The sequence below is a fragment of the Pristis pectinata genome, chromosome 4 (genome assembly GCF_009764475.1).
Source record: "Pristis pectinata isolate sPriPec2 chromosome 4, sPriPec2.1.pri, whole genome shotgun sequence".
NCBI classification, from domain to species: domain Eukaryota; kingdom Metazoa; phylum Chordata; class Chondrichthyes; order Rhinopristiformes; family Pristidae; genus Pristis; species Pristis pectinata.
Genome location: NC_067408.1, coordinates 27,607,004 through 27,634,850, shown reverse-complemented (window position 1 = coordinate 27,634,850; position 27,847 = coordinate 27,607,004). Strand labels below are relative to the sequence as shown.

At 38.5% G+C, this 27,847-nt stretch overlaps 1 protein-coding gene across 6 annotated transcripts in view; it reads left to right on the top strand.

Annotated features, from left to right (window-relative positions):
- The window catches only part of LOC127569622 (rho GTPase-activating protein 26-like), a 127,591-nt gene that overhangs the window by 73,612 nt on the left and 26,132 nt on the right, over positions 1–27,847 (top strand). For all 6 annotated transcript variants that reach the window (XM_052014420.1, XM_052014426.1, XM_052014423.1 and 3 more), the window contains 4 exons: positions 8,782–8,840; positions 11,648–11,753; positions 13,076–13,235; positions 19,089–19,230. In XM_052014420.1, coding sequence (XP_051870380.1) covers positions 8,782–8,840; positions 11,648–11,753; positions 13,076–13,235; positions 19,089–19,230 — 467 coding nt within the window. The remainder of the gene's footprint in view (positions 1–8,781; positions 8,841–11,647; positions 11,754–13,075; positions 13,236–19,088; positions 19,231–27,847) is intronic.

The window sequence follows — 27,847 nt, the reverse complement described above, 5'->3', positions numbered from 1 at the left end:
ATTTTTGTAATCATGTTTCACTTTAGAACATGGTCTTGTTTTTCTTGCATATAAAGAATATAGCCAGGAATACCAGAGAATTTTTTTTAAATTTTCACATTACCAAATTTAATATTTTTAGTTATTTCTTTGCATGGCTGGTTTAATGTCTGGCGTGCATATTTCACCAATCATTTACACTCAGTGGTTTAAATTCTATTAAGTGCCAGTTGAACATTAGATAGAAAACCAAGTTCCCAAACTTGGTCCGGTATAAGAATGGTTACTGGTTGGATTTTGATTTATGAGCAATTACAATAAGATAATTTAAAAAGAAATTTTAGTTTATGAAATGTATGTTTTATGAAAAGCATATTTTGCATGTATTTCTACAAAAAATTGAAAATTGATTGCGATGTAGATGTCAAAATATAGACCATCTGTTTGACTGATGTTTGGAAAAATAACTTGCTGCTTTAACCTTTTTCCCAATTCATTGAATGGACCATACTTTTGGTACTATGAATTATTTTAACTTGTTAATAAAATTGCAATTCTTTCATAGGATTTAAGCTACATTATAATAAACAAATGTTAAATGTTCTTGATTAAAAACAAATAACCAATATATTTGTTAGGTGCGAGTAATTTATGCTTTAGTTATTAGTTTTCTGTCCAAGTAAATTAAACATTTAGCTGTCATAGATATTGGTTGGCTTAATGTATTAATTTTCATGTATAGGGGATAGACTATTTAAAAATGATTTAAAACAAAAAGTGCTGAAAACACTCAGCAGGTCAGGCATCACGTGTGGAAAAGGAAGCAGAAGATGAAGGGTCTTCAAACTGAAATGTTAATTTTGTTTCTCTTTCCACAGATGCTGCCAGACCTGCTGAGTATTTCCACCATTTTCTGTTTTTATTTCAGATTTCCAGCATCTTCATTTTAAAACAAAAAATCATTTATTTTAAAATTATGCAGTTTAGTCGTGCTATTTTACAAACTAATGATGTCCCAGAGGCCCCCAGCTTAATGAAATTTCATAGGTTCCAAAAATGGTTAATTTTCACTGAAATTAAGATTTTATACTAATATATTTTAAAGGTTTGCACCTGGATATTTAATTTAATCTTGTATTGCAGTTGATACAGAATACTTTCTGAAAGTGATCTTACACACTTTTACTTTGTTTCATAGTCAAGTCACGCATGGCTCTCAAGTTGCTAGTTTGTCCCAAACGTTTTCTGAAAATTTTCTTTTGGGAACTTTTTAACCAAATAGTTTTAAGAATAGTGTTTTTGGATAATTCTTTTCCTTGTCTATTTTGGCTTAGTCTGCACGGTTGTATTTCAGAAAGCATTTATGATTTTTGTTTATTGTACGTTGTTTCAATTTGATTATTACAGGTTTCCAAGTCTGTAAATGACTGTTGTGTGTGTTTTGATTTCATGATTAATGATTTTATAAAGCTTGTTGTCTGGAGCTTTGTATATGGAACTTGTGTGATAAGTTTAAATTAATTTTCTCAGTTACTTGTATACATGGAATAGGTTTGTAAGACTGTTGGATCTTTGAGTTCTGATTTCGGATTTAATTATCAATTTGGCAACAGTGCAGCATACCAACCCTTGGGAGCAGAGGGCTGCAGGTTTAACATTCTTGCTGTTTGTATGCACAGTTGATTTTGCATGCGCTGGGAGTTGTGGAGATCTAACTTGTGCTGTTTAGATGATCTCTTTGTGTGATGAAACTCTCAAGATATTTTGGACAGGAAGACCAGAAGTGCTGGTATTGCATTTTGTTGTCAGTGCATTGTAACGTGGGAGCCATGCATGTTGAGTTTTAATTGGCATTTTCTTTCTGCCAATTCTGCCATTATAGCCAGCAATCAACTACACATACAACTACTTTAGCTGAGTTAAAACTAACATGAGTTTAATAAACAACTCTTTGTTGCCAACTGATTTCCATCTGGAATTAATGCATTGCATGAATCAGAGAATTACTGAGCAATGACCCCATTCTGTAAGAAATTTATTGAATAGAGTCTGCTCAATCGTTTAAAAAAATTGTTACACTTAATCCCAACAAAAAGTGTAATACTAAATATTCCATAAAATGGAAGATTATTAACAAATGAAACATTTCTACACAGTTGAGCCGTGTAAAAATGTTTCCTTTGCTGTCATTAAACTGTGGAATGCTTATAACTATTTGAAAATGGAAATAGTACAATAGATATAGTTGTACATACACTAGTGAACAGACTGAATGCATGAAATATTGATTTAAATTTGCTGCAAGCTGTTCTGGTCATTGTTCATCATTGGCAAAATACTTATAACACTGTGGAAAAACCTGGGCACATGTCAGCTGAATTCCTGTTAGACTGATATAGAAGTGAGAATTCTATTGTAAAGTAATACTTTACCATCAATCATAAAACTGGAGAATAAATTGGGAAAAAGGAATTGGTGGAGAAATAAAGAAATCACAATTGGTCTAATTATATGTAGAGCATCATATCTTAAAAGAAAACCATGGGACTGAGGTTTCTCAGGAACTATTTGCTCATTGTGCTGTTTCCCCAGTATTGCGGTCGGTTATGGAACGATCACTAAGAATCATTTGTAGAACGTTTCAGTTAACTCCTCAGGAGACCTTCAGCAATAAATCCCTTTGTGGCCACCAATCAACTTCAAGTTCTTTGAACTAATTCAGCTTTCCAAATGAAGTACAAAAGGCTATCCTCAAGTTAAGAATAACAAGGCATTGGCATTGCAGCAGTTTGCTCAGCACCATTGAAGTTTTCAACAAATTAGTGATGAGCACATTATTGTAGGAAATAAGGTCGGATGTTCAGTCTCGTGAGAATGTTATGCCTCTAAATTAGATAACTGCTGATCAGTTATCTCCATTTTTAATGGCCTACTCCATATCCTTGAATACAATCTATTAAATAAAGAGAAAAAATGCGTGTGAGGAGATACTTAATGTTTTAGATCAATGATTTCAGAATCAGATTTATTATCACTGACATATGACATGAAATTTGTTTTGTTGTGGCAGCAGTACTGTACAAAGACATAAAAATCTATAAATTACAAAAATAAATAGTGCAAAAAAAAAGGAATAATGAGGTAGTGTTCATGGATCATTCAGAAATCTGATGGCGGTGGGGAAGAAGCTGTTCCTAAATTGTTGAGTTTGGGTCTTTAGGCTCCTGCACCTCCTCTCTGATGGTAGTACCATGAAGAGAGCATGTCCTGGATGGTGAGGGTTCTTATTGATGGATGCCGCCTTCTTGAGGCACTGCCTCTTGAAGGTGTCCTCAATGGTGGGAAGGGTTGTGTCTGTGATGGAGCTGGCTGAGTCTATAACCCTCTGCATCAAATCTTGTCTTTAACAGCTGAAGTAGATCACTACTTAATTTTCAACATTCAAGCTAATGCAAGCCTAATCTATACAGCACTACTTGTAATTTAACTTTTGCAACTAGGTGCTGTGATTTTAATCATACTGTTAAACACAGAATATTAATTGACGTAATGGTTTTATAACCTCTAATTTAACATTCTCATCATGTTCAAGAGCTTCCCTGGGCTTGTCCTCCTTTTCTTTGGAAGCTCCCCCGGTGCAACAGCCCTTAGAATTTGACTTCCTCCAATTCCGTTAGGGAGAGGGTGGCCCCCTTCAAAATGACTCAGTTACATTGGCTTCTAAGCACTGAATCACTGCAGGAGGAGTAAAATGATGAGTGGGCCCAGGTCCACTTTGTGTTGGACTACCACCTCCTCAGGGTGTTTGTTGCTGAACCAAAGAAATTTCAGAGTGAATTGCAGGGGCTAAGTTGATATCAGATTGGATAGGGATAGGGATCCAGGTTCTGTTGTAGACCCAGAATGAGAGTAATTTCTACTGGTCTCTGAAGAATTTCACCAAAAAAGGCATACTTTCTCTTTAAAGTACTGCTCATTCTCTCTTTTACACTTTCACTCACCGTCTCTTTTTTACCCCTCCTGCACAAGTTCTCACCCGTCCCCATCCTGCACGTGCTCTCTTGCATCCCTCTTGGCCACGCTCTACTCCGAAGTCTCTCTTCCTTTCTCCACATCCTCCACCCCCAACTCTCTCTCCCTCTCATTACATCTCTTTTCCTCCAAAGTTCCTGGTTTTTCACCGATTAGAAGATGCTGTGATCCATCTTTCTTGGGTCCGAAATGAATGATCTCTCATCCTACCTCTACTCAATGCCATTTGTTTTATTGTTGCACACAAATTTAGTTTATCACAGTTTGTTTGCAACTTTTTGACTTCACACATGATAATTATATTGAAAAACAGAGGCCCCAGTGCAGATCCCTGGGCATACTTCCAGTTACATTCCAAGTGCAGAACGTTTTCATTGTTTCTGCTCTCTGTCTCCCAGCCACTGGCCAATTCCCTACTCTGGTTGCATTCAAATATATGTGCTTTAATCTTGGCATAATTTTTGTTGTGGAGCACATTGAGTAATATTCATTGATCTGATAGACTATGACAGAAAGGCAGGCAGAGAAACATGGCAACATTTCTTATACTCTATAAATAGTGATTTCAGTGCATTCTTAAATAAAAGCTCTACTTGGCCTCTTCTTTGTCATAGTAACAACTGCAATTTGACATCTCCAGTAATCCAGAACATTTTCTGCTGAGCATCTTCTGCTGAGCGGGAACGGGGCATTCCATCCCCCCCCCTCCCCCCCCCCCCCCCCCAAAACAAGTCAGGGATGACAGCTGGTGGCCGCTCTTCCCGTGCCTGCTCACTGTCCTGTCATAGCTGTTTCCATGATCCTCTCCCACACACAGTTTTTGTTCATTTCTGATTTATGAATAATTCGGGTTACGAACAGTTCTCAGGAATGGAACCCTTTTGTAACTTGGGGACTGCCTGCATAGCATTGTTGTTTCTGAGACCTTGCCTTGTACAAATTGACCACAATTTCTTTCCACATTAGAACAGTCTGATAGAACATTATTGCTGTGAAAGGCATTATTTAAATACTACTTATTGTTTTTATGAAGATTGAAGTTATGTACATTGAGTCATTTGACAATGAATGAGTTCTTCTGCACCACCTGTTTATCTATTTATTTATTTGTTTATTTTTTTTATTTATGTATATGACGTAGTAATTTTTATGTTTTGCACTGTACTGCTGCCGCAAAACAACAAATTTCACGATGTTTGTCAGTGATGATAAACCTGATTCTGATTTATTTAATACAGACTTGGAGGAGCAGGCAGGTAGCCTAGGAGTACCTTGAACTCAGTTTTCCTTTTGGATACTGGTTCCCCAGAGGACTGTAGCCAGAGCCAGGAGTGTAGCACCACGAGTGGCTCAGTTGCTTGGGGAGGGAACGCAAGAAGACAACTGTGTTTTGGTGTTAGGGGAGTCAGTAGTTAGGAGGGTAGGTAGATGGTTTTGTGACTCCAGGATGGTATATTGCTTCCCTGGTGCCAGGGTCGAGAATGTCACTGAATAGCTGCAAAGCATACAGAAGACAGAAGACCCAGAAGTTGTGGTCTGCAATGGTACCACCTACAAAGGGAGGAGGGTGAAGTCCTGCAAGCTCAGATTAGGGAGCTGGAGAAGTTAAAAAGCAGGACCTCAAAGGTAGTAAACTCAGGATTATTCCCAGCGCCACATGATAACAAATACAGAAATAGGAGGCTAGAGCAAATGCACCTAAGATGTGACATGATCAAGAGGTTAGCTTGTTCCACTGGATGGTTAGCCAATATATCAAAGATTTGTTCCTCTAACTATTGACAGAACTTGCATGGATACTGTTGGTACTCAGCAGTGACTTGGTCGCGAGTTAAAATAGAATTGATTCCGACAGATGACTGTTGTGTGAAATCACTAACAATTGAGGTAAATTTAAAAATTGCATTATTTTAAAAAAAATTTGTTAAAATGTAATATTTTAGTAATAGGATATTTAAAAAAATATTCTACTATAATAGTAAGGTTAGGATGATTTATGATGCCTTAATTTTGATAAGAGAGTGCAATAGGGGTGTGGTTAAGCATAATTCATCACTCTGCCATTCTGTTCTGAGTTTAAGGCATTACTTCACTGATGTAAAATTTAAGATGCCATGAAAATATTTCCTGTTACTTAAGGATACTTGTATACTTTTTATTCTTCATGTTATGTGGCCAGTGCTGGCAAAGTAGCATTTATTCTTCATATGGAATCACAAAGCAAAGAAACAGGCTATTCAGCCCACCATGTCCATGCTGACCAGTGGCCACAATCAATATTAATTCCAATTTCCAGTGGTTGGCCCATGGGTGCCTATGTCTAGGTGATTCAAGTGCCTGCCTAGATGCTTCTTAAATGATGTCAGCGACACTGCTTCCACCACTCTCTCAGGCAGTGCATTCCAGGTACAAGCTACTCTGTGAATTCTTCCAAATCCCTTCCCCTTACCCTAAATCTATGTCCTCTAGTTTTATCTACCTCTGTTATGGCGAAAGGTTTCCTGGAATCCACCCTATTTTGGAAATTGAAATCCTCCAGAACTATATCCCTATTTTGATTTATTGCAGCTGTCTGCTATTTGTTTACATATTAGTTCCTCTATCTCCTGTTAACTGTTGGCAGGTCTCAACTACTCCCCCCCCCAGTAAAGTGGTGACGTCCTTTTGTACCTAATCTCTACCTATGAGGTTTAATTTGAAGAGCCTTCTGGGATATCCTCCCTTGATATTGAAGTAATGCATTCTTTGACTAACAGTGCAATGCCGCCTCCTCTGTTACATCCCCCACTGTCCTGCCTGAAAATTCTACACCCTGGGATACTGAGTTGCCAGTTCTGTCCAAGTTTTAACCATGTCTTAATGATGGCAACAAAATCATAGTCCCACATGTTAATTAAACCTTTGAGTTCATCTATCTTACTAGTTGGACTCCTTGCATTAAAATTGATGCAAGTTAGCTTTGTATTCCCCTCCATGTGCACTTACCTGCCAGCTCTGCCTACTGGATGAACTTTTTCTCCTCCGGATGACTGTAACCCCTCGCCTGTACCCCCATCTGAACGTCTGCTTCGGAGCTCCATTCCTTCTGCCAGCTTTAAACTTTCCCCAACAGTACTGGCAAACCTCCCCATGAGGACGTTTGTCCTGTTCTGGTTTACGTGCAACCCATCCCACTTGTACAGGTCCCACCTTTCCCAGAAACAGTTCCAATGATCCAGAAATCTGAATCCCATCCCTCCTACACTATCCCTTCAGCCAGGCATTCATTTGACCTATCCTTCTATTCCTGTTCACTGGCTCCTTTCACCAGAAGCAATCCAGAGATTAAAACCTTTGAAGTCTTTCTCTTTAAATGACTACCTAGCTCCCTAAACTTGTATTGTAGGACCTCTTCCCTTCTCCTATCTATGTAATTGGTAACAACATGTACCATGACCACTGACTGTTCACCCTCCTCCTTCAGAATGTCTTGCAACTGCTCTGACACAGCCTTGACCCCTAGCACCAAGGAGACAATATACCATCCTGGAGTTTCATTTACGGCCACAGGAATGCCTATCTGCCCTTCATATAGTAGAATCCCCTAACACTATTGCTCTCCCAGTCTTATTTCTCCACTTCTGTACACCAAAACCCTCTGTGGTGCCACGGACTGGGCTGTTGCTGCCAGTTTCCTCTGGGAGAACATTTACCACCCCCCCCCCCCCCCCCCCCCCCTCCCTAGCTCAAGTATCCCAGTGTCCAACACAGTATACCTGTTTGAGGGGAATGAGCACAAGGGACTCCTGCTCTACCTGTCTGCCCTTCTTAGTGGTCACCCATCTTCTCTCTTTCTGTATCTGCAGCGTAACCAACTCTCTAAACCTACTATCTACAATATTGTCCACATCCCAAATGCTCCATAGTGAGTCCATCCACAACTCCAGCTGCTCTCTGTGGTCTGACAAGAGTTGCAGATGGGCACACTTCCCGCAGGTTTAGCCACTAGGAACATTGCATATGTCCTTGATCTCCCACATCCTGCAGGAGGAGTATACCACTGCTGTAGCTTCCACATTCTCCATCCCAGTCCACCAACTGAGAAAGAAGAGAGAGAACACCTTACCTGGTCGCTACTGATCTGGTGCTCAGCAAAGCCTATACTTTGACTTCAACAGCAGCACTTTGACCATCTCAAAATGGCCGCTCCCACTCTCACAGATGCTCTTTTTCTAATGATCTGGTAAGTGTTGCCAACCTCCTGCCATTTCTGGACCTTACCTATTTGGTTGCCCTGAGAAGCAGGTGAAGGGGCAGTTTCTTGAATTAATGATGATAGCTTGACGATGCTAGCACTGGTTCGACAGGATGAATAGACTCCTTCTGAGCTGTATCATTCAGTGAATTAAGGTGCTTTCTAGGGCCATTGATCATGACCCACATTGATCTAGAGTGACAAATAACCCAGAATGGATAGGAATAGTAGATTTCCTTCCCAAAAAGTCATTTGTGACCTTGTTGATTTTTTTGTAAATAAAAACAGAAAATGCTGGTGATACTAACTTTCAGCAGGATCATTGACCATGGATTTTTATTTTGACTGTTATGAAATAGTTTTAATTTTTATTATTTTTTAAAACAAATTCACTTTCTAAAACTATCATGGTGGGACCTGAACTTTCATTTACTGGTTTGGGCTTCTGATTGACTAATATCATAATATCACTTATGATGCAGCACCTATTTAGGAATTATTAATGTTAATTCTGTGGTTATTTAATTTGCTTTCAGAGTGCTTCCAGCTCCATTGATGACATTCCAGTTGCAACATAGCTTTATCAAAGCAGCGAGTGAGTGAAGAACTTTTATTTTCCTGTCTGTAAGGAGTTATCACAAAGAATGTGTGAAATACAGCATTCATCTGAACCATTAAATCTGCTGCTTCCAACAGTCACCCATAATTTGTTGTGTTTTGCTTGGTAATTCAGTGTAATGATACTTTTTTTTCAGCATGTGCAATTGGTACTATCAGGACAAGGTACTAGACTAACTCTGTACCATTCTCCACTCCTTGCGTTAAATTTATCTCCCCAGTGAAGTTCCTCCTCACTCTCAACTGCCCTCCACCTCCCCCCCCACCAAGGTCACCAAGAAGCCCCCAGAATACTGACCCATAAACCCTGTCAGACCCTGCCGTAACTTAATTTGCTGTGGTGCGACCACAACAGTTGTTGCATCATATGGGATCCCTTACTTAAGCACTCCTTAGGATGTACTGGAATTTTAAGGCAAGAGACCACATTCTCATGTATCACTCAGAACTGTTTTTGCCTAATGTTCACATACTAATAAGTGCAGTAGGAGGTGCTGTGCAATGATTAAGATTAAATTTCTCTTTTCTAATCTAGGATCTTTCTGGGCATTTGAGATTCCTTGATTCTGCCCAAGCTGTGTCCAGGTGATGTGGTACACATTGAGTGAATCTGGGACTTTCTCAGGCTTTATAATTTGGTTACTGACTGGATAAATTATTATTATTGGAGCCAAACTTGAGAGGAATGCTCAACTGGGAGGAGGTGGTACAGGAGGAACTAGGTGATGACTTGTCCTGTGGCAGGCAATTGGGTGACTTTCCTGTAGTTACTGGAATAGGATTTGTCTCTGTTCTTGAAGATGGTCATAATTACGGCATCTTTGACGACCCCTGGCATATCTTCCTCTTCCCAGATGTGGAAAGCTAATTTACAAGTTTATGAAAGAAGTTTCTCTCTGGAAAGTTTTGGAACTATCTGCTCTCGTGTCCTGTTTTTTTTTCAGTTGTCATGTGGTTCATTTGAACTCTTGTTCTAGTGTGGTGGTGAGGCTAGACCAGATGGTCTGCTGTAGATGGGGGATAAAACACTCATGTCAAGGACAAGGTCATGGTTGAGTAGTTCTTCGAAGTGCTGCTTCCAGCAGATATTGACTGTCTCACTCTTGCCTTGACAAGTCCACTGCTATTCTTGGCTCTTGGCAGGATGAGCCTTGACAACACTGAAGAATCCATGAACATCATGAGCAAGTTGGTGGACCACTCATGCTCTTTCCATCCACCATCTATTCTTTAGAACTTTGTTTTGAACCTTGTCTCTCAGATTTAGCTGCTCCTTTTGAGGATGGTGGAGCCACCAATCCAAGAATGTCTCACATTTGTGGTTAATTAGCTCCTGGGTTTTCTGGTCATTCTTCTCAACCATTCCTTCTGTGTTTAAAGAAAAGTGTCTTTACAAGTGCTAATTTTGCTGGATTTCAGGGAAGTCCATGCACAGTGGATAATCTGCAGCTCCTGTTAATTGGGGTCTACAGCTAGTCTTAGGCACTGTCTGAGAAGAGCTATCTGCTAATCTCTTGCCATGCTGGAACTTGGAGTTGAATGTTTTGGGAGTCTAGTGGTTTATGCTGGCAAACCATATGGACTATGCATTGGAACCATCCAAGTGTAATTAGGACCTCATTGCTGGGAAGAGGAGCTGAGGTTAGTTCTCTTATCCTGCCTGTGGATTTGGAGGGCATTATGGAGATAATACTGCTCTTGTGCTTGTGGAAAATAGTCCATGATACTGCAGTGTGGAGAGGTTCAAGGATTACTGATGGATACAATTCTGGTAGAGACAATTTATCCTTGACCTCGAGGGATTGCCTAAAAAGATGGAGGTGTGGTGGTGATGATTGAGAGAGCAATTTGTAAAATTTCAAGGAGGTTAAAGAGGTGTTTTTATACTGCTTGAGAGGCAAGAAAACATTAGAATGTTTGTGCAAGTTTTCTTGTTCCTTATCATTGAAATCCTCATCCATCATGGGCTCAACCCTACCTAAGTCATACCTTGGGAGAGAGTTATGCATAAATACTCTTCTAAAGATAATTAAGACAAGCTGCTGTGCACTTGCTTCATGGACATAGCCACTACGTTGGCCTGGTGCTCGCATCTAATAAATCCCCAAGTCCCCTTGAGCAGCATCTTCATGTAGTGTAATGTGCAGAAGATTAGGATCAATGGAATTGCAGCATTCAGTATTGCTTCCTAGCAGATATTTTAGATATTATCTGTAGAGGTCTGACTGAATATAAAATTAAACCCAACCCCACCACAGCTAACCTACCGGAGTGTGAGCACTTAGGCTTTTTTTCAATATATGACCTCCCTATCCCACCCAACCCAGAGGCATTTGCAGTAACATGGAAGAAAATAATTCTTCTGAGTCATATATATTACTATTCATTAAGAACAGAGAAGACCTGTATAAAGTACTATCATGACCTGTCCTGACCTAAACCCAAATATTTCAACAAAATATTCACCTAAACCACCCTGAACCTGACACGCTCAAGTTGGGTAGACTGGCTAAGTTCTGTGAAATATTGATCTTCTAAAGTAGTTCCATGTAATCAAGTTATCTGAGACTTTTAATTTGACAGTGAACCATGTTCAGAAATTCAGAAGTCATTACATATTTTATGTTAACATGAAATATATTTTCTTTCTGTGATGACATTGATTTTCACTACTAAGCTCGATTTATTAAACAAATGCCAACTAATGGGCTACTTGATGGTTGTGAACACCAAATCTATCAGAGGTAAATCATAAATATTGTATTTGTTTTTGATTCTCACTAGAGTTGGACAATCCAGAATCAAGACTCTCTGAGATACATAAATATGTGCATCGGCTACCAGAAAAGAACAAGACAATGCTGGAAATAACGATAAAACATCTGGCAAAGTAAGACCAAGCTTCCTGCTCTAGTTAGTTTGAAAAGATTACTGTCCCTTTGAAGCTTTAACAAATTATATTTTCTTTACTAAATATACAGTATATGTTAATTCCTATGTAATAAGTACTGAAGATAATAACATGATAGTAATTAGAAACGTATTCACAAAATATTACAACATAGTCTTAAGCAGCCTATTCAGGCCTTAGGCTGTGTAATTTTTGTAGGCTGTTTGAAGGCAGCATTGATAATTGCAGGAAATATAGCTGGGTGTAAGCTGACATAAGCAAATATGGGATTAGATCGTGTGCTGCTGTAGACACAATTGATGTAGGTCATATTATGGATAGCTATAAAGTTTTTTTGTGTGCTTTAAGTCTGTGTTTCACTCAGTCATATTGAAGGTAAAGAAAATAATTCGCTTCTAATTATTAAACAATTTAAAATTCAATTTAAATTAAACAATTTAAAGAAGTCTCTTCAAGGGTGAAGTACATTATCAAAGTGCTATGACTTCAGTACAATTGTCTGTAATAAGTAAATCTTTAGCATCATCATTATGAAAGGTCAAATAGTCAGAAACAAGAAAATGTAGCTGGAGCTCTTAAATCTGACAAAGTGTCTTTTTGTTTTAAAACCTTGGTTAGTATTATCCAAATCTTGGTTAGTATTATCATAATGACATTGCCTTTCTAGGAGCTGCAGTGAAGGCATTAGATTTAATCTTCAGTTCACTGAATTAGCTTTATTTTCACCTTAAATAGCTAAACTTCTGACATGATTTATACATGCATTTTGGAAAGATATATATTGTAAATGATCAAATGTTTAAATATTATTTAATTGTGATATCCTTTCCAATTCTTTGAGATTTTCTTCATAATCTTTCAAAGATCATGATATTTCTATATTGACATCATAAATCCCATTCATCTTTTAATGAGATCAATTTAACTGCTTACAGCAGAATCATAATCAATAGTCATCTGCTATTTAGCTCCTAGCTTATTGTCGAGTTACAGTGAGAGACACAGTGAATACCTATTGCTGTTTCTTGTAATATGCTTTGTGTAAGCCTTAGTTTATCTTAAGGTCTTTGTAATTATACAATTTGGTTGTTTTATGTAAAATGGCCAGTATTAGTAACTTCATCAATTTGGTACTAATGATATGGCAATTTTTCTAGAATAAATAGCACTTAATTTATTAAAATCCATGATTGTGGAAGATGAACTGATAGTTATTTCTTGGTTTGGAGTAAAGGCAAGACTCAAAAATAATTTTGTTGGTTGCCTTTTAATCTGCAAGTTAATTATTTCTTATCACTTAGGGTATCCAGTAACCACAAACAAAATCTGATGACCGTAGCAAACCTGGGTGTGGTGTTTGGACCAACGCTGTTTAGACCACAGGAGGAGACTGTGGCAGCAATCATGGATATTAAGTTTCAGAATATAGTTGTTGAAATTTTAATAGAAAACTATGAAAAGGTAAGCCTTTATAAAAGCTTGCTCTAGTGTTTTCTGGCATTTAGCCATTTAAAGAATCTTAAAATAATAGTGTGGAAAGAGGCTGTTTGGCTCATTGAATCTGGAGTAACAATCCAATAGGTCCCACTCGTAGCTCTGCTTTTTGTCTCCAAGTATTTATCCAACTCCCTTTTGAAAATAGTTATTGAATCTGTTTTAACCAATATCAGGTAAGGCATTATAAATCCTAATCATGTATGGCTTGATAACAAGTATCCTAATGTTACTTCTTAAACTTATTATTTTAAATCTATGCCCACCCAACTTTGGAGTCTTCAATTACTGTATTTTTTGTCTTTCATAATTTTAAACATCTATATCAAATCCTATATTTTAAATCCTTCTAAGGGAAACAACCACCACAACCCTCGTCTATTCATAGAATTGTTGTTCCTCTCTTCCTGGAACCTTCTGAGAAAATCTATTCTGTACCTTCCTAACATGTGGTTCCCAGAAGTCCAAGGAGAGCTTGTCCTCTATTCTTTTAGGAAAATTCCAGTCCCAATATTGTTTATTAACAGCTTTGTTATCCTGTCTCCTTCAGGGATACATACAGAAACAGCCCAGTTATCTCTGCATTGTCTGTTGTTCTTAATCCATAAATCATTTTTTTCATTTCAGTACTATGTGATTGAAAATTGATTTAACCTGGAGTAAATTGTGTCTCCAATTATTTCCTGGTCAAATCACAGCAAGCATGAAATTTGACCATGCACTTACTGTTATGAGTCACCCTTTACAACCCTGAAGTAATTTCTGCATCAGTGATGCAAGTGATGATGTTGATCAGGATGAATATGATGTTATTGTTCCTGTGCAATCCATACTCCTTCCCCAATCCCAGCTATGCGATCCCAACAACCTTTGCTGTTGTTTTGCTACACCCCCTCCTCCGCTATTTCCTTTTATGTAACCTAGCCTTGCTGCCCAGAATATGGCAGCCTCCCCAAGTCATCAGAACTCCTCACCACTGCCCCCCCCCCCAAAAGAAAAACACCTGGGATGATCTTTCCCTGACTCTTCTCCCTTTTCTCAAATGCTAGCCTTCATTATCCCACACCACCCAAATGCCAGGCCATTTATCTTTATCTCCCTACTCTTTCTTCTCCTCAAACTTATCATCATATATGCTCAATCCATTCCCATTCCTTGTGCCTCCCATCCCTAAAGCATATAGATTGTACTGAAGTGTTGCTGATGTCAGTCCAAGAGTCTCACGGCCTTGACTAACAGCTTGCCTCCCTCAGCCAGCCTTGGGAGAAGAGACCAAGGTGTTGCACATCTGTGAATGTGAAAATGTGCAATTCCTGGTCCTGATCTTGGTTGCTACTGAATTTTGATATGAAATGCAGTATAATTATTGTTCACCTCATCTGCGCCATCTAGGTGTTCTGTTTAGAATGCCTAAATGGTGCACTAGAAATTTAAGGCAATGCTGTATTAATGGAAACACGAGATACTGCAGATGCTAGAATCTGGAGTAAAAAAACAAACTGCTGGGGGAACTCAGCAGGTCAGGCAGCATTTGTGGAGGGGAATGCTCTATTAACTATAGTTTGGTAAAATGAGAACCATTTGGCTTAAAAACTATTTACTTCCTCAATCCATTGTTCTGTTTGGAATTTACGGATGTCATCTCATGCCAATTTGAAATGTAAAAGATTATAATCTGAAGAAATGCTGAATTTAATAATGTATCTAGACAGTACCATGAATGTTAAAATTTTTGCAAACTGTTTGTTTCCTTGATTTATTGGGAAATATGTATTCTTCTATTTGGTCTACCTTAATTAACATTAGCCATCTGCAGACCAGTGTTCCTTGTACAGTCAGCAATACAGTATAATTCCTAGACTGACTGATCTTTGCACAAAAGAGTTGTAATATATCTCCATGCAAAGTTTCTTAAAAGCTAGTTGATGTTTTTTGGCTAAGGTTTCAATTGAGTCCAAATAGTCCATGAGATGATTTCGGTTCTCTGAAGTCATTTGTATTCTGATAGTTTCCTTTGTTTTTGGCTTAATTATTTCTGTTGCTATATTTACCATGCCAGGGCTATCAGTATTGGCAATGGTAACCCTGTCCTTTTTTTGACACTGCTAATGAACATTATATATAAAAAAAAGCAAACAGATCTTTTAGTCTGTTCCATACAGATATGATGTATTTTACATATCTTACAGGTCACCTCGAAGAATTGACAAAAATTCAGGATTTGAACTTTAGTAAGGCACTTAACAAGGTCCTGCATGGTTGGCTAGACCAGAGGGTTAAAGAACATGGGATTCAAGGCTATCTGGCTCATTATGATAGGAGATAGAGGGTGGTGGTGGAAGGTTGCTTTTCTGATTGACGGTCTGTGACCAATAGAGTCATAGGGTTATACAGCACGGAATTAGGCCATTTGGCCCAACTAGTCCATGCCAACCAAGATGCCCCATCCAAGCTAGTGCCATTTGCCATCATTTGACCCATGACATAGAACATAGAACACAGCCCATAGAACATTACAGCACAGTACAGACCCTTTGGCCCATGATGTTGTGCCGACATTTTATCCTGCTCTAATATCTATCTAACTCTTCCCTCCCGCATAGCTGTCCATTTCTCTATCATTCAAGTGGCTATCTAAGAGTCTCTTAAATGTCCCTAATGTATCTGCCCCCACAACCTCTGTTGGACATGCATTCCATGCACCTACCACTCTCTGTGTAAAACAAAACTTACCTCTGACATCCCCTTTATACCTTCCTCTAATCACCTTAAAATAATCCCCCCTCATGTTAGCCATTTTCGCCCTGGGAAAAAGTCTCTGACTGTCCACTGGATCTATGCCTCTTATCATCTTGTACAGCTCGATCAAGTTACCATTCATCGTCCTCCTCTCCAAAGAGAAAAGCCCTAGCTCAATGTTCTCTAATCCAGGTAGCATCCTGGTAAATCTCCTCTGCACCCTCTTTAAAGCTTCCATATCCTTCCTATAATGAAGCGACCAGAACTGAACACAATACTCCCAAGTGTGGTCTAACCAGAGTTCTACAGAGCTGCAACATTACCTTGCAGCTCTTGAATTCAATACCCCAACTAGTAAAGGCCAACACACCATATGCCTTCTTAACAACCCTATTAACCTGTGCAGCAATCTTGAGGGATCTATGGACGTGGACCCCAAGACCCCTCTGTTCCTCCACACTGCTATAAGTCCTGCCATTAACCTTGTATTCTGCCTTCAAATTCGATCTCCTGAAGTGTATCACTTCACATTTTTCCAGGTTGAACTCCATCTGCCACTTCTCAGCCCAGGTCTGCATTCTATCAATATCCTGTTGTAATCTATAGCAACCTTCTACACTATCCACAACACCACCAACCTTTGTATAATCAGCAAATCTACTAACCCATCCTTTTAAACCTTTCCAATATGTGTACTTGTCCAACTGTCTTTTAAAAGCTGTTATTGTATCTGCCTCAACCACTTCCTCTGGCAGCTCATTCCACATACATACTGCCCTTTGTGTGTAAAAAAAAATTTGCCCCTCAAGTTCCTCTTAAACCTTTCCCCTCTCATCTTAAACTTATGCCCTCTAGTTCTTGATTCCCCAACTCTGGGGGAAAAAGACTGAGTGCATTCACCCTATCTATACCCCTCATGATTTTATAGACCTCTTTTAGATCACCTCTCAGTCTCCTATGCTCTAAGGAATCAAGTCCTAGCCTGTCTAAACTTTCCCTATAACTCAGTCCCTCAAGTCTTGGCAGCATCCTTGTAAGTCATTGCTGCACTCTTACCAGTTTAATTACATCTTTCCTATAGCAGGGCAACCAAAACTGAACACAGTACTCCAAATGTGGCCTCACCAGCATCCTGTACAACCTCACCATGACCTCCCAAATTTTATACTCAATGCTCTGACTTTTTAAGGTCAGCATGCCAAAAGCCTTTATCGTCACCCTGTCTACCTGTGCCTCCACTTTCAGTGAACCATGTACTTGTACTCCAAGGTCCCTCAGTTGTGCAACACTCCCCAGGGCCCTGCCGTTCACTGTGTAAGTCCCACCCGGATTTAACTTTCCAAAATGCAACACCTTGCACTTATCCAAATTAAACTCCATTTGCCATTCCTCAGCCACTTACTCAGCTGATCAAGATCCCCCTAAATTTTTGATAACCACCTTCATGGTCCATTATACCACCTATTTTAGTGTCATCTGCAAACTTACTAACCAGGCCTTGTACATTCTTATCCAAATTGTTGATATTGATGACAAACAACAATGGGCCCAGCATTGACCCGAGGCACACCACTAGTCACGGGCCTCCAGTCCGAGAAACAACCTTCCACCATCACCCTCTGCTTTCTATCATCAAGCCAACTGTGTATCCAATTAGCCAACTCTCTCTGGATTCCGCAGGGAGAGTTAGCTAATTGGATACACGATAGTGCACTCCACGGATTGGTGCTGGGGCCCTTATTGATTGTGATATATATTAGTAACTTGGGTGTAAATGTGGGGAAAATGATTAATAAATTTTTTGGATGACATTAAAATTAGTGGTGTTGTGGGTGGTGAGGAAGATTTTCTAAGGCTACAGCAGGGTATAGATCAGATGGAAAGTTGGGCAGAGCACTGGTAGATAGAATTTAATCCCAAGAATGAGGTGATGCATTTTGGGAAGTCAAATAGGGATAGGACATGTATAATAAATGGTAGGCTGCTGAGGAATATTGATGGCTAGAGGGACCTTGGGGTTCAAGTCCATCATTGCCTGAAAGTGGTTACACAGGTAAATAGGGTGGTATAGGAGAAGGTGTACAGAATGCTTACCTTCACAGGTTGGGGACTAGAATTTAAAAGTTGGGATGTTATGTCGCAACTTTAATTAATATTGGTTTGACTACCTGGAGTATTGTATGCAGTTCTGATCACCACACTATAGCAAGGATGTGGTTGCACTGGAGAGAGTATAAAGGATATTCACCAGGATGTTGCCTGGATTGGGGAGAGATTGAATAGTCTGAGTTTGTTTACCAAAGGAGGCTGAGGGGTGACTTGATAGGTATATAAAATAATAAGAGGCATATATGGGCTAGATAGAATCTTTTCCCCATGGTAGTAGTATCAAAAATAAGAAGGCATAGGTTTAAGGTCAGAGGAAGGAGTTTTAAGGGGATTTGTGAGGAAAGTTTTGTGTTACACAGGCTGGTTGATATCTGGAACTGTTGACAGAGGGGGTGGTGGAGTCAGATACAATCGCTACTCTTTAGAGACACGTAGACAGACACTTGAATAGGCAAGGATAGAGACCTAATGCAGGCAAATGGAATTAGTGTGGATGGACAAAAAGGTTGGCATTGATGTGAGCTGAAGGACCTGTTTCTGTGACTCTAGTCTGTAACTTAATATTGTTTACACTGCTGTTAATATGTTCAGATATTGTTTATGTTTGTATATTATATACAAATTAATATACTTCAGTTGTGTTAACAATTTTGGAAGCTAAAGCACAAATACCTGATTTCTCTCCAGTGAGACCAATTAGATATGCACATTGAGCACTGGTGAAATTGTGTGATGATTGTATGGGCTTGACAGAGAAGTGCTCTGGTTTTTAATGCAACGTTGTTGTTTGCTAATACTCAAAAGCTCGTACTAGAAGGCTAATATGCCTGACAGCAGTGGAATCGTGTTTCATTGGGGAAAGGGGAGAACATTGTGGTAAATCTTTAAAGATGGTCAGCTCCAGAAGTGAGGAGTTTGATTATCATTTACATTGAAATTATAAATACTTGTAAAGATTTCTTTCATTCATAGATTTTCCAAATGAAACCAGAAACTGCAACAGTTCAACCAAATCCATCATTGAATTCTGCACAGAAGAAAAGTTCTGAACCTAAAACTGCCTTGTGCAGCCAGAGACCTTTAATGTTGTTTCAGACATTATCAAATGAAAATGGTAAGTAGCAGGAAATTGCAGTAAGCACTGTGATAATCTTGACCATAATATATGTATTCATTCTCAACAATACATCCATTTATAATAGATGTCTGTTTTCACATACATAAAATCAATAATTTTTTTCTTATAGATTTTGCACTTTAGTTTTTTTTACACTGAGGTCAGTTTACAACCAGCATTTACACTCATACGATGAAATAAAACAAATATACTGCCTGTGTAGCAGCAATACTGCAGTGAAGAAGTCAGTAATTTCTTGTGTACGTGTGCTAGATAAAATGACCTATTTGATCAATGCATATTTTATGTGGTCAAACAAAAAATTGTGACCACAGTTACATTTCAGATTTTTTCCAACTGCAATTACACAACTGTTTTGTCTCTGTCTATATTTAACAAATAATAATGAATTGCAGGAAAGTACTTGAAGGTTACATGGGATGCCTACCACAAATATTTGACTATCACTGCCTGTAAATTTTAGCATTCATTTTCTTTCAAGTTCTGCCTGTTACCATCTTCCTTCACAAGTTTTTGTATAATACACAACTGAAACACACACATCTGTCTTTGAAGTGTTTGTGCAGACATTTTAATTCTGCAGCATCACTGGATTTTTCACTCCATCCATCCTCAAAAGATCTCGATGAATATATTAGAACCATAGAACCTTAGAAAACTACAGCACAGAAAACAGGCCATTCGGCCCTTCTAGTCTGTGCTGAAACATTATTCTGCTAGTCCCATTTACCTGCCCCCGGCCCATACCCCTCCAGACCTCTCTCGTCCATGTATCTATCCAATTTTACTCTTAAAAGTTAAGAGCGAGCCCGCATTTACCACATCAGATGGCAGCCCATTCCACACTCCCACCACTCTTTGAGTGAAGAAGTTCCCTCTAATGTTCCCCCTAAACCTTTCCCCTTTCACCCTAAAGCCATGTCCTCTCGTACTTATCTCTCCTAATCTAGGTGGAAAGAGCCTACTTGCATTAACTCTGTCTATGCCCCTCATCATTTTGTAAACCTCTATCATATCTCCCCTCATTCTTCTCCGCTCCAAGGAATAAAGTCCTAACATGCTCAGTCTTTCCCTGTAACTCAACTCCTGAAGACCCGGCAACATTCTTGTAAATCTCCTCTGCACTCTTTCAATCTTACTGACATCCTTCCTGTAGTTCAGCAACCAGAACTGCACACAATATTCTAAATTCGGTCTCACCAATGACTTATACAACCTCTCCAAAACATTCCAACTCCTATACTCAATACTTTGATTTATAAATGCCAGGATGCCAAAAGCCTTTTGTACAACCCTGTCTACCTGTGACTCTACTTTCAGGGAATTATGTATCTGAACTCCCAGATCCCTTTGTTCCTCTGCACTCCTCAATGCCCTAACATTTACTGTGTATGTCCTCCCTTGATTTGTCCTTCCAAAATGCAACACCTCACACTTGTCTGCATTAAATTCCATCTGCCATTTTCTGGACCATTTTTCCATTTGGTCCAGATCCCTCTGCAAGCTTCGAAAACCTTCCTCGCTGTCCACTACACCTCCAATCTTAGTGTCATCCGCAAATTTACTAATCCAATTTACCACATTATCTTCTAGATCATCTAATCCAATTTACCACATTATCTTCTAGATCATTCTTCTAAAAAGATTCAGGCTCAAGGATTGGTTTCTTTCTTTGGGCTTCTCTGTTACCCAGGTACTTGTGTAAAGCTTTGGTATATGGATGCATTTTAAAACAGTTCAAATTGACTTAATTAAAAAGCTAATAGTACATTAATCTACATTATATCAATTAAAACATAAATATTAAAGTGAATTAAGGAAAAACAAGCAAAAAGCTTAACTGAAACTTAACTTTTGAATGATGTTTGGCAACCCCGTTAAAGTGAAGGGGGCATTTGCCTTGTACGCCAACCAAGACTGGTGTAAAACTAAAAGGCCAAATAAAGAGATCAGATGTGTGTGCAAGATATGCTGAACATTGGTACGTGTGTGGACAGTCTATTGAGAGTAGATTTAGAATACAATGTTGAAAAGAACCATGGCATTTTACTAATCCACAAGTATATGTAGTTAATGTGGTCTCTCTTTAGAAGATTCAAGAGATCTGTCTTCTGTTTAAAATCTTACAACTTAAAAGTTCCATTATTAAAAGAGGATTCACATTTTCAGGATTTTCTACAGCATTTCACGACCAATTAATTTATTTTTGAAATGGAATTATTTGTTAATAAAATTTTTTTAAAAAACTGCAGATACTTGAAATCTGAAATAAAAACAGAATGCTGGAAATATTCAGCAGGACAAGCAGCATCTCTGGAAAGGGAAAGAGAAATAGCAATTCGGGTCAAAGATACTTTGGTCTGAATGCACTAAACAGGTATCTAAGAGTAAGAGAGAATGTCAATCTACATCACGTTTGAAAAATAGCACCTTTAATAAGATGGCACACCAGAAGTCCACGACAACATACATTATGTACTCAAATCCTATGTCCATCAACTTCAATAATAAGAGTTTGAGCTTTTCTTAAAGTCTATAAAATAAAACTCCAGTTACATTTATGTATTTTCAATAGATTGCAAAATATAAAATTACACATTATCTTTGCTCGAATTGAACTACGTCCCTTCAATTTTTCATATTATATTTATTTTATAGGGTTTGGGAAATGAATGTTAATATATCCTGAGTGTTTACGGTACCTATGGAAGCCAAGAGTACATTTCACATCTAATTAGGACTGCATTTACCAATCTTCAAGAAAACAAGGGCAAAAGTCTCTGGGGCATATGTGTGTAATTGCAGAATTGTTACCGGGAAACAAAACAATCACTCATAATTTTCTGAATAAAACATTATTTTTGGCTTGTAAGTTCACCTGTGCATGCCAATATCTACATACAATAAAAAAGTTAGATTTTTTTAAAAATCACCTTCCAATAACCTTCCAATCTAGAGCAGGTACCATTCCTGTTCCTACAGACCCCTTTATACCCCTTTCCCTTCCCCCCCGAGTCTCCCCAAACCTCTGGTTTCATTTCTTTCTTCAGCCCCCTGCGCCATCAGTCCAAGGTTTTGATCCATGCTCCCTTTTCCCCTTCTCCCAACGCTCTCTCGGACCTTTGTGATTTACTTACTAATGCTCCCTCCATGACCTCTGTCTTCTACACTGATGGGAAATGATGGAGGAACTCTGCTGAGCAGTGTCATGAGCCTCACATGCAATAGAACGTCTGAACCTAGTGGATTATCCAGTGGACAAGCCAGGAGTTCTTGTAATTTAAATTACAACGCTGATTATAGTTTAGTGCTCCCTGTTCTGGTGTGCTGGTACTCAAATCTCCCAGTTTTGTCAACTATTATAATTGTTGTTTAAGTTTAATTCTCTGACAACTAACACTCCTTTGTATAAAGACATTCTTTACATTATTTATACAATTTTCATTACTTTGTTATTCTGCCTTAGTTTTAGTGGACCATTTTTGCCATTTTCAGTATTGCGTAAAAGTTTTCTCTTAGCTACTCCTCTCTGTCTGTCTGTCTCTCTCTCTCTCTCTCTACTATAAAGGTTGAAAGATTAAATCTTTCCTCATTTTCTTTTATTTGGAACTAACATTTTTGCTTTTACCATGTCTGTAAAGATCAACAGTGACATAATAACACCATAAACATACTGCGTATTACCACATATTACAGTAAAACTCTGGTAACCTGACACGTGCATACCTTTGGTGGATCAGCAAATTTTCTGGACAATTGGATGTTATAAAGCAAGGATGTACTGTGGAGGCTTTATAAGGCATTGGTCAGACTGCATTTGGACTATTGTGAGCAATTTTGGGCCCAGTATCTAAGGAAGGGTATGCTGGCCCTGGAGAGGTCCAAGGGATGTTCAGAAGAATGATTCCAGGAATGAAGGGCTTAACGTATGAGGAGTGTGTGATGTTTCTGGGCCTGTACTTGATGGAGTTCAGAAGGATGAGGGGAGATCTCATTGAAACTGACTGGATACTGAAAGGCCTGGATACAGTGGACATGGAGAGGATGTTTCCATTAGTAGGAATGTCTCAGATCTGAGGGCACAGCCTCAGAATAAAGGGATGTCCCTTTAAAACTGAGACGAAAAGGAATTTCTTCAGCCAGAGGGTGGTGAATCTGTGGAATTCATTGCCACAGAGGACTGTGGAGGTCAAGACATTGGGTGTATTTAAAGTAGAGATTGCTAGGTTTTTGATTGGTAAGGGGGCTAAGGATTACAGGGAGAAGGTGGGTTGAAAAAAGTCAGCCTTGATTGAATGGAGGAACAGACTCAATGGGCTGAATGGCCAAATACTGCTCCTATATGGTCTTATATTAATACCCCAATGACATTTGTAATTCACTTCTTTTTAAGATGTTACATGGTTTTATAATAAACTTCCCGGTGGATCAGTTAAGTTTAAAGGGAGTGGGACAACTACGGCCTCAGCAAGTTGGAAGGGAGTGTGGCAGACGTTAACTGGTGAGCCAGATGTGAAACTGTTGGGATTTCTGAATGGTCGAATTGCAGACTGTTGGTGTTTTAAATGGTTTAGCTTTCATCCACTAGCTTTTGTATTTGGGAATTGCATTTGAATAGCAATTGTCACCAAACTACTTCAGTTCTGCTGAACAAACTTGATTCTGATCAACTTCTTCCTTCAAGTTTATTGCTGTCTCATTATTTGTCCATGAAGGGTTTGAGGATTTTGCATTATCCGATCTCTACTGTTAAGAGTCATTGCTGCATCATTTTCCATAAAATAAATGTTCAGTGTACGTACTTAAATGGCTGATAATATCACTTGCATGACCTTTGCCGTAGAAGAGTTTTATTAGCCTGTCCCAAACCTGTCCTCTTTTATCCTATTCTACTTCATTACTCTGTAGTGAAAGCATCAAATTTAGAACAGAAAAATATCTTCAGTAAAGTACAATTTACAATATTTCACAGGTGTTATTTCAATTTATTTCGAATTGAGTCGATAGATATCTACGCACTTTGTGTCTACCTCTCCCCAAAAGGATTTTCTGTGTAGTTTGATTTTATCCTTTCAGCTGAATAAGAAAGTTTATTTTTGCAGCTAAAGTAAACCATGCTGATAGCTACTTGAAACATTATTATTATTTGGTAGATTACTATTTTTGGAATGAAGGCTATTCTGAGAGACAGATAATCTGCCAGAATTTGAACCTTGCTAATTGTTAGTTCCCACTGTTTCATGAGCATCTGTTCCTGTTTAAATATCAATTGAAACTGAAATATTTTGCTCATTATAGAATGCTGGATTATCCTTTGTTGTTACGTTTACTTTTGCAAGTCTTAATGGATATACTTTAAGTCAGCATTAGACGTACTTTAAGGTAGCATTAGAAAGAGTGCAGAAGAGAATTACCAGATTGTTGCCCGGAATGGAGGGCTTTAGTTAGAAGGAGAGCTAGGTGGGCCGGATTTGTTCTCCCTAGAGTGTAAGAGGGTGAGGAGTGACATTATAGATGTTTATAAGATTATGATGAGTATAGATAGAGTTGACAGAGTCTTTTTCCCCAGGGTAGGGAGTCCAAAGCTAAACGGCGTGAGTTTAAGGTGAGAGGGAGGAAATTTAAAGGAGATCTGAAGTGCAAGTTTTTCCGCATAGGCAGTTACAATTACAGCACTTAAAGGGAAATTGGATAGGTATTTGGATAGGAAAGGAGTAGAGGGATACAGGCCTGATGCAGCCAAACAGGATGAGCATAGATCGGAATCATGGTTGGTATGGATGAGTTGAACTGAAAGGCCAGTTTCCGTACTCTACTGCTCTGACTCTATAATTGTTTTTTTAATAAATCACGAAACCATAATGTTTAGGACTAGTTATAATATCTGAATTTCAATAAGATCTCTATCTACAATTTGCATATAGGCTATGTAACATGAAAATGTGGGAATTCTTGATCTTGCCCTGGTTTCTTTAAAAAACAGTGTTGGTTTGGCTAAAAGTTTATATATTAGGAAGTGTAGAGTTTAGTTTTATTTTGTACCATACACTAGTTGGCTTGCTAATTAAATAATTGTAGATTATCACTGTAGAGTTGAGCTTCTGCTTTCTGTCTGGCAAAAGCTATCCAGTTAGTCCCTGATCTTTCACTGGACAAACAGCCCAGAATTTACAAGTGCATTGATGACAAACCTGTCAGTTTGCTATTCTGTAAAAGTGTCAGCATCTTTTGGCAGATGCTGAAACACCGGCATTGACCAGTTGCTTTGTAAAGAATCACTGATTTAATGAGAATGTTAACATTTTACATGCGGTTTGATAATTGGTTATAATTGAGTCTTTGGGACATTTGAAGTCATAATTGCTGCTGAACAGTCACTGAACTTTTTTTTGTGTATGGATTGTACCACCTAATATGTGTTTCAGAATTAGCAATTTATGTTGCACAAAAATCACTCTGTTAAAACAAATTTGAACTATTAAGTTTGAATCCCACCACTGATTTGAATAATTGAATTAAATCTGGAATAAAGTCAGTATTGATGATCCTGAAATCATTGAATTGTAAAAACCTATCTAGTTCCTAATTTCCCTGAGGAAGGAAGATCTGCCACCTACTTTGAAATTCATTCACAGGGTATAGACATTCTTTGCAATGCCTGGCATTTATTGTCCATCTCTAATTGCACCCTGAACTAAAGTGGCAATAAGGAGCCATCCATCCATAGGCCAGTCAGGTAAGCACAAAACCACTGACATAAAAATCCATCTGGTCCATTAATGTCCTGAGCTGGCTAATGTACCCAAAAACATTGCCTCCTTGATTCATGGCCTTTTGAGTGATGACCACATTTTCTAAAGAGAAAATGCGAGAAAAATCCATTTGTCATATCTACTTTTTCACAGAGCTTCCTTTTTCCTTAACTATGGTTTCCCCTTTACCACAGTTAATAGGGCACTCAACTGTGTCTCTTCTATTTTCTGCACTTCACTCACCCTCTTTCCTCGTCCCCTTTTCCTCATCTTCTATCCACCAGCCTCCATATTTATTGAATCATTCTTTGTATGTTTTACCACCATTCTTTGTCTTCTATTTCAACATTCTGAAGGGACTTGCGTCCCTAACTTCTTGGTTTACTCTTCCATCTCCAAGTACTCCCTTTTCACAGCACTTTCCTATGCAACCACAGGAATTTAAATACCTGTTCTTCTACCTATTCCTTCCCATCATCCAGGAACCCAGTCACTCTTTCCAGATGTAGTAGCAATTCACTTGCACTTCCAATTTAGTGCATTGCATTCACTGAATTGGAGAAACCAAACACAGATGGAGTGACCACTTTCCGTAACATTTCTCATCAGCATGAAAGGGGGACCTTGGGCTTTGAGTTGCCTTTTATTTTAATTCTCCACTCTGACCTACATTTCTATACTGTATGACAATGTGTAATGTAAGCTTGGTACCTTTTGTCTTGGCATATTGCTGCCCTCAGGAATCAGGATTGAGTTCAACAGATTCATGTAACTTGTCTTTCCTCTTTGTATCAGAACTGGCCAGTTCCATTGTAAATTTTCTCTCTCCACAGATTTTGCCTGATTTGCTGTTATTTCTGTTATTTAAGATTTCCAGCAATTGCTGTAGGATACATCTCACAGTTCCAACGCCTTTGTTTGTTTTCTTTCTCTGTCTAACTGCTGTCACTGAAAGTATCTTTCACCTGGACAGTCTTGGTCTCCACCATATCACAGACGTTCCCTTTGTTCTCTATACCTTAAAAACACATGTATTCTCACTTTTCCTATTCTGATGAAGGGTCATTGACTTGAAATGTTAAATCTGTTTCTCTCTCCATGGATGCTATCTGACTTGCTGAATATTTCTGGCATTTTCTTTTTGTTTAAGAAATGGTTGACCACATTGATTTGGTTGGGTATTTTGCACTACTGAAGTACAACTTTCTTGCCATTAGCATTCAGCTGCAATGCTTATTATTAGATTTTGCACTTTTCTGTCACATATGCTCAAAAACTAATTACCTGAGCAAGTTCTCTGTGTGATATCCTATGCAGATAAGGAGCTTAACAGTCCTTGAGTTACCAGTGTCAGTGAGCCTGTGTAATATGTTAGCTTTACCTTTATAGTTGAACCAAAGCCATAGCGACAATACTGGAGGAAAAAAGCACAGATCAATTTTTTTGGTGCAAGTTTTACTTCTGTTTTTTTAAACATTTCCACAGGTTACATGGGGTAGAATGGCAGCTGGTAGTCGGTTTCTTCGGGCATCTGCCAATAATGCTTTTTATTTGGCTGCCCGAAAGTGGCAACTGCATGGTCGCATTTTCCTTTTCCTTTCCCTTTCCAACTACACCTGATTTTCTGTTTCTCTACACCTGTTTTCCTCAGTGGTTATAGTTTATTTGGGGAAGATGTGAAATGTTGTCTGAGTCTCTGATTTATGGTCAGGTTTCTTTTTTTTTAGAATTTTATTTTAATATACAATTATATAAAGTTTAATGTTATCTTCCCGGATATAAATCTAGCAGAATGGGTATACAGTTGATGCAAAGTCAGAGTTGTAGAGTAAAACAGCATT